Raw genomic sequence first — 7130 nt, 5'->3', positions numbered from 1 at the left:
ACAAGAACTAGAAAAGTTATCACAAAAATTAACGAGAATATTTTGGATACACTAGTAGATGAAGTTGCAAACTATAATTACAATCTCAATAGCTGACCAAACAAACTCAACTAATTTTTCAATAGAACTAAAGTGAGATCACATATTAATATTATAGTCATAAAATAGGATGGTAAAAAAGAGGGAGAAGATGAGTGGTAGTACCATTAGTAAGAAAAGAAGCCTCCAAAAAAGTTTGTAAGACTAGAGATACGAATATTTAAAAAAGAATAATTTTTTTTATACTGAAATTAAAAAAGAAGTGGAAGAAGAGAATTTAACTAAGTATAATAGAGTGACAAAAGAAAAAAGAATGGTAGTAGGTTGTGGAAAAAGAGTAACAATTGGATTGACACTTGGCACAAGATGAAATGATGAGATATGATAGATTGGGTTGGTTAGGATGTAATGCTGAGAAAATAGTGATCAGGAGGTGGTAATATTGGTAATTTAAAAATTTAGACTAATTTTTTAGGGTTAAGATATTTTTATTGAACGACATTCATTTTTTATAGGTGTAAAATTAGTTTTACTTTTTATTGAGTAATTTTGTCAGCGTTCTAACTTTTAATAGATAAAAATAGTATTTTTTACTTCTAAAATGTTACAAGAAATATAATAATTAATAACAAATTTTCTTTTAAATAAATATTTAAATTAAATATTTTAGTCCTAATTAATTTTTATTTTTTAAAAGTTCTCGAAATCTCTCGAATAAATTGATTTCTTTTCTTTGTTACTTTCAATTAAATTAGTAATACATATGGAACAAATAAAAACTAATTAAAATCTTATGAAATATGATCACTTTGTTAGCATAAGATTATGTAAGAAATTTAAATTCTTCACAAGGACCTCTATTGTTCAAGAACACATTCTTCTTCCAAAAGCTCCCAGAACGCTAAAAATCCCTAATCCCCAATTGCTATGTCATACGCTTGAACCGCAGCCCCTTCTTTCTCCGAAAGCTCCCATCTCTTCCCTTTGTACCTATTTTTCCTCTTCAGCCAGCCAATCTTACAAGTCACCACCACAAATCGACGTCGATCACCGCGTCTCTCACCGCGCCCTCACCACTCGCCCCACCGGATCTCTCTGGTGCTCTCATCTGTCAGATTCTCGCTTTGCTCGCCTCCCTGCCAGTAGCTTGTTGCCGTCGTCGTTGACAGTTGCTGCCGCCGGCCACCAGCCCGTCGTCGTTCATTTCCCGCAGCGAAGCAGCCTTTCAGCACTGGTAAACCTTGATTTTAATTCTAAAAGATCATTGTTGTTATTATTGTTGATTGTTGTTGTAGAATTGTTGTTGTGAAATAATGGTGGTGTTTGGATAAATCTTTATAAAAAAAGAATAATTAAAGATAAAACACAAAAGCATGAGCAGAAGCAGCTTCTAACCTGCTTTTGTCTTGTTGAAAGGCAAAATTAATGACGTTCTTAGTATGAACTTTACATTTCAAGGGGGAAATTTTCCTTAGTATGTGACCAAGATATCTAACATTTAGGAGCGTGAAGGTAATTTTAAAGAGAAGTTAATTATAGGATATCTATCCTTTTCAGGAGCTGCTTTAAGTGTATATTCTTAGAAGTATTTATTTTTGTAAAACTTTATGCAAATTGATGCGTTGAACTTGAATTTTTGTGGGATGAGTAACTTAAGGGAGCATTGGCATCTAGAAGTACCTTGTAGCTTTTTGAATTCCACTAAAGCGAGGGATTTGTACCTGGCTAGGTGCAGCACATTGCTATAGTTCAAGTTTCTTGATCCCTTAGTTCTTGATATTCAATAGACCTTCTAGATCAAACTTCAACCATTTCTTCACAAAAACAGATCTCTTCACTTGCTTAATCAACATGGCATGCATGACTTGGACTTTTGACTGTTTGTTGTTTTATAGAATGCCAAATTGCATCTTCTAGTGAAGTTCTTCTTTTTATTTATAAAATTTAGAAAATGTTGCTTACTATGATATGGAGGTTTTTATTTTATAAAAGAATAAATTAATATTAAGCGGGAAGGGGAAATGGAAGGAAATAAAGAGAGAAGATGGTGTTTATCTTGGTGTTCATCACATATTGGATTCTCGGTGTTCATCGCTCCTCTTGTGTTAATCTTCATGTCTTGATGGTAATGCCAAAGTGACGTGTTGATAACCACACAAGTGGTTCTGTTTCTTCTATCTGCTGCATTTTTCTGGCTTTCCATTTTGGTTTGTCGTCTGATGGTTTCTGGTTTGCTCTCTTCTGTTTTTTTGTCATGGGGATGTGATGCTTCTTCTTTGCTGCAGTTCTGAGATGTTCCTGCATTTTTTCCAGTGTTTTTTGCCTGTATTGTTCTACTGGTTGGCTGTGTTCATTATCTTCTGCTGCTTGGCATGCTTTGGTTGCTGATTCTTTCTACTTGCTGGACTGATGTACTTTTACTGTTCTTTTGATCTTTCCATGCTGTTTATGGTTGTGTTTGTTAGGAATCTGTTAGATTGTTTGTCCAAATTTTGGTGTTTCTACCAGATAAAACAGTTTATCTTTTATATAACTTGTATGGAAGTATTCAATGGCATGTGCCACTGTATTGCAGTTAGCTTAGCTTGTGTAGCTTAGATAAATTCTTTAAGACGTCATGCTGGACTGCCTTCTTTGGCTTGGTGCAGTCTTTGATGTCATAAAACCAAACCTTAGATGGGAGAACTTAGACACGGGATGTGGTCACATTTTCTTTCCCTTCGTTTATTGGATGCAATTAAAATCACACAATCTTGCCGATTGCTATTTCTTGGCTGGTTGATTGATGCCTCTTGTTAGTTATGCTGATTTTTTTTTTTTTTTTTTTGGGATTTCCAGGTTAGGGATTGAAATCTAGATCTCAGGATGCCAGCTACAGCAGGTAGGGTTCGCATGCCTGCGAACAATAGGGTGCACAGTAGTGCAGCCCTTCAGACCCATGGCATTTGGCAGAGTGCCATTGGCTATGATCCTTATGCACCAAACAAGGACGACAAAGATTCTTCACAGAATCTCCCGGATGCCAAACCTGATGCTGAGAATGCATATGCTAGCTTCCAGGGGCTTCTTCAGCTTGCTAAGATAACCAATGCTGATGTTGATATCTCCCGTGGGGCCTGCAAAAAGTGTGGCCGTGTTGGGCACCTCAAGTTTCAGTGCAAGAACTATGTGAAGGTCAAGGATGATAATGAGGAGAGAGATGCTGAAGCTATGCAGTCTCTAGGGTTGGTTGGATTGGATAAAAAGTTGAAGGGGAAGGCTGATAAGCTCGATAAGAGAAGCAATGTTGAGAGCACAGAAGAGGAGGACGAGGAGGAAGATAGTGAGAGTTCAGATTCTGAGGTTGATTTAGAGATTGAGAGAATTATTGCTGAAAGGTCTGGGAAGAAAATTTGTGGGAAGCATGGTTCTTCTAGGAAGAAGGGGAGTTCCGATGATGATGGGTCAGATCGGGATTCTGCGAAGAAGAGGAAAAAGAGAGGCAGGTCGAAGAAGAGAACTGGGAAGAGGGAAGTTAGTGATTCGGATGATTCAGGTGAGAGGAGGAGACGGAAGAGGAGGAGAGCGCACAGGAGAAAGAGGGACATGTCTTCAGATGAGGATGATGAATATAGGCACAGTCGAAGAAAGAGTAGGAAGGAGAAGAGGAGAAGGAGAAGCCGTCGATCAGATTCTGATTCTGAATCATCAGAGGATTCTGATGTACTGCACAAGCGGAAGAGCAAAAGGCCTCCATCATCTGGCAGTGATTCATACTATGATTCAAGGAAGGGTAGGGATGCCAAGAGATCGGAAAAGAGGAGACGGCACCACCATGGGGATGATGAATAGAGTGGCATCAATTAGTGTAATACTAAAAGCCAACTTTATGTGATTTGATATGCCGTAATTTGTAGCACCTATATGCTTGTTTAAAATTTATACCTTTAAAGTTTATACATTGACATATCTATACTGTTAAGATGAAATATGCAGAGTTTAGACAGTTGTGTTGAATAAGCTTTTGAATTGTTGTGTCTATTTTTCATGGTCCAACTGTAGCTATGATTCATGAAGGAAAATATGATGTTTGATATAGGTGGCCTCGTCTATATGCCATAAAGCTCAGTTCTAACAAGAGTAGATGCATTGACCTATCTACTCTCAGATCCATCTATCTGATTGTAGAGAGCATAATAGAAAGTTTAAGACGTATGGTTTGACTGTTTGAATTTAAAATCTAGCTTTTTTCGAAGAGCCCGTTCAACATCTTTTACCCTTCTAAATTAATTTTATTTTTTCATACTATTTAAGTATTTAGGGTATTCATCATTTCTCTCATGTTGGGAGTTTTTGTATACCTTTTTTCTCTTGGAACAAAGAGATATTCAGGAAACATATAATTTGATTTACTGTTAATTCTTTTAGTATTTATTTTATCGTATAATTTCAATAATGTCAGTTATTGTGGAATTTGTCTTTAAAATATCGAGCCATATATAAATATAAGTACTATAGGGTTTTAAAAATGAAATCCAGGGATCCAGAATGGACAAAAGGATAGAAATGGGGTTCTACCAACCAAATCACCGAACAGCAGCGATTAACAAAAGAAACAAAATGCTAAAAGGGAAAGTTGAAGAACTGAGTAACTAGGGATAGGATTTAATGGTCCCATAATGTTTGGATCATTAAGTGGTCCAATAACAATCGTGTTTGTTGATAATTCAATCGACTGAATTTTGCAGGATAATATGAATCTTTTCAAAATTCAATTTATTGAAAACGTAACACAATCTATTGGAGGAATGTCGTCATCTTTCTGTCCCTAAACACTATTCCATTTGCTTCGTTGATTTCAGTGTCGTCATCTGCACCCTCAACCCCTACTACTATCGCCTCCAGTGTCTCGAAACAATTCGAAGATTCAAATCCATAATCACTGTACTATGGGACAAAGTGAAAAGTTTCAAAATTATTATTCGAAAAAGACGATAGTGCTTATTTCATAGTTCTTCGTTTTGAGAATTCAGACTTGATGATATAGGATTATAGACAAAATGTCAACAGTTGAAGCATTACGCTTTTCTTTGATCAATTTTGTGCATGTTTGGGCACCATTATTTTGTTAAAAAATGATTTTTTTAATACATTTTTTTTTTATTTTTTAACGTGTTTGGTAAATTTCTAGTAATAAAAGTAAAAACACTAATAAAATAAAAAAAATCTTTTTTGAGAAGTTGTAATTTACATCTTTTTTTAAAAGATTTTTTTTCCTTAAAAAAAGATATTTTTCATGTAATAAATAAACAAAAAAGTACTTTTATATTGTTATGTCCAAACATAATTGATAGATAAAAAGACATTTTTACGTATGATATCTAAACATAAAATTACTTTTACTTCTCCATAAAATCTTTTAAAAGAAGATAACTCAAAAAAATTTTTTTTTTCTTAAAAGTTCACATAAACAAGCCCAATTTGTTTTATTTCAAAAGCAATCTGCACCGAAAGACAAATGGATGATTCTCTAATGCTTATGAAATGATTTTGGAGTAAATACACTATTATAAAATTATTACTTTGGGGAGGGATTGAGGAATTTTTAATTTGGAGAATTATTAGTTAAAAAGTTGGAAATAAAAAATGTGGATTTTTTAAAACAAATAAAATAATTTCATTATTTGGAGATAAATGGGTTCATTCAATTGGATATTAAAGAAAAAATTATATTTAAAAAAAAACAAATCATTTCTCAAATTATAGAATTTCAATTTGAACCATAAAAATTAAATATTAAAAAGATGGATAAACCATGAATAATAAAGAAATTGATAATCAAAGAGATTGATAAACGATTACAATTATGAAATTAAGTAATTGAAAAAAATTTATGATAGATTATTTACTAATTATTAATCTTAGTATTGAAAAATATGATTAGGGTATCTAAATTAAAATAAAATTGAAGATAGAATTTCAAAGATAAAATTGATGAATAATAAAATAATAATTTATAAAAAGAGGCAAAAAATTATAATGGCTTAATATATAGTGTGAAAGCATTTAATCTTGTTACTCAAGATGGTTTTGGGTTTATTGATCTATTGGTGCTCAAAATAAGAGATATCATGCATTGGAATTGGCGTGTTGACTTTCGTTTGATTATGAGAGATGCAAACACAGTGGCAGATACAACTTTCGCATGTGGAGCTTCTTTCACCTTGGGAAGAGTTTAAGAGTAGTCTTAAACGGCACTGCTCCTCTATTTAAACAGTTCCTTATTTTGTTTGTTTTGTTTTTCTTTGTTTAATTTATTTCAGTCACCAAAAAATATAGTGCAATGCGTAATTCAATCAATTGTGTAACATTTCCAATTGGCTCACGGCTTGACTCAGTAAGAATCAAACCTATTTTGTAAGCTCAAACTCGGCTTAACAAAAGCTCACGAGCTGGCTCAAATAATAGGAACATAATCTATAATTCTATATCAATAAATTATAACTTATATATATATATATATATTAAAAATATTAAAAAAATAATTTACTATATTGTCTATCTATCAATTATAAATTTTTTATTCATGTCCTACATTAAAATTAATTATATATAAAAAATAAATATAAAATTTTAAACAATTAAAAACATTAATATGTTAAATTATTAATACGCATATCTTATATATATTTAATCTATACTTTTAATATGATATATATAATCGAGTCAGAGGTAATGAGCTGAGCTTATCTAAGTTTAAGTTCGGCTCATTTAATTTATGAGTTCAAATTCAAACTCAAACTCAGCTCACCAGTTCACAAGTTCAGCTTATTAAGCTATTAATGAGTCGAACTCGAGCTGGTTCATGAGCGGACTTAACTCACTTCCACTCTAATTATGTTTGATTATTCTATTATGACATATTTGATTATTCTAGTAATTAAGTAGTTATATAGAAAAATATGTGAATTACTATGTATAAATATATAAATAAATAATTTGGTGAATATATAGTATAGTGTGGTCAGTGGCGGAACCAGAAATTTCATAAGAGGGGGGCCAATTAAATATAAAATATAACAAAAAATTAACAAAATATGATTTGTAGCATA

General features: G+C 32.7%; 1 protein-coding gene across 1 annotated transcript; it reads left to right on the top strand.

Annotated features, from left to right (window-relative positions):
• The first annotated feature begins 783 nt into the window (after positions 1-783).
• LOC112797446 (CAX-interacting protein 4) lies at positions 784-4038 on the top strand. The gene is made up of 2 exons (XM_025840377.2): positions 784-1273; positions 2878-4038. Exon 2 carries the CDS (start codon positions 2905-2907, stop codon positions 3868-3870), a length of 966 nt encoding a protein of 321 aa, XP_025696162.1. The 5' UTR covers positions 784-1273; positions 2878-2904; the 3' UTR covers positions 3871-4038.
• Positions 4039-7130: the final 3092 nt, after the last annotated feature.

Source organism: Arachis hypogaea, chromosome 4 (genome assembly GCF_003086295.3).
Source record: "Arachis hypogaea cultivar Tifrunner chromosome 4, arahy.Tifrunner.gnm2.J5K5, whole genome shotgun sequence".
Taxonomy (NCBI): Eukaryota; Viridiplantae; Streptophyta; class Magnoliopsida; order Fabales; family Fabaceae; genus Arachis; species Arachis hypogaea.
The sequence above is the reverse complement of the archived record's forward strand: the minus strand, read 5'-3'. Positions and strand labels throughout refer to the sequence as shown.

Coding starts and splice junctions, on each gene's coding strand:
- LOC112797446 (XM_025840377.2), top strand. CDS start 2,905: ATGCCAGCTACAGCAGGTAGGGTTCGCATGCCTGCGAACAATAGGGTG.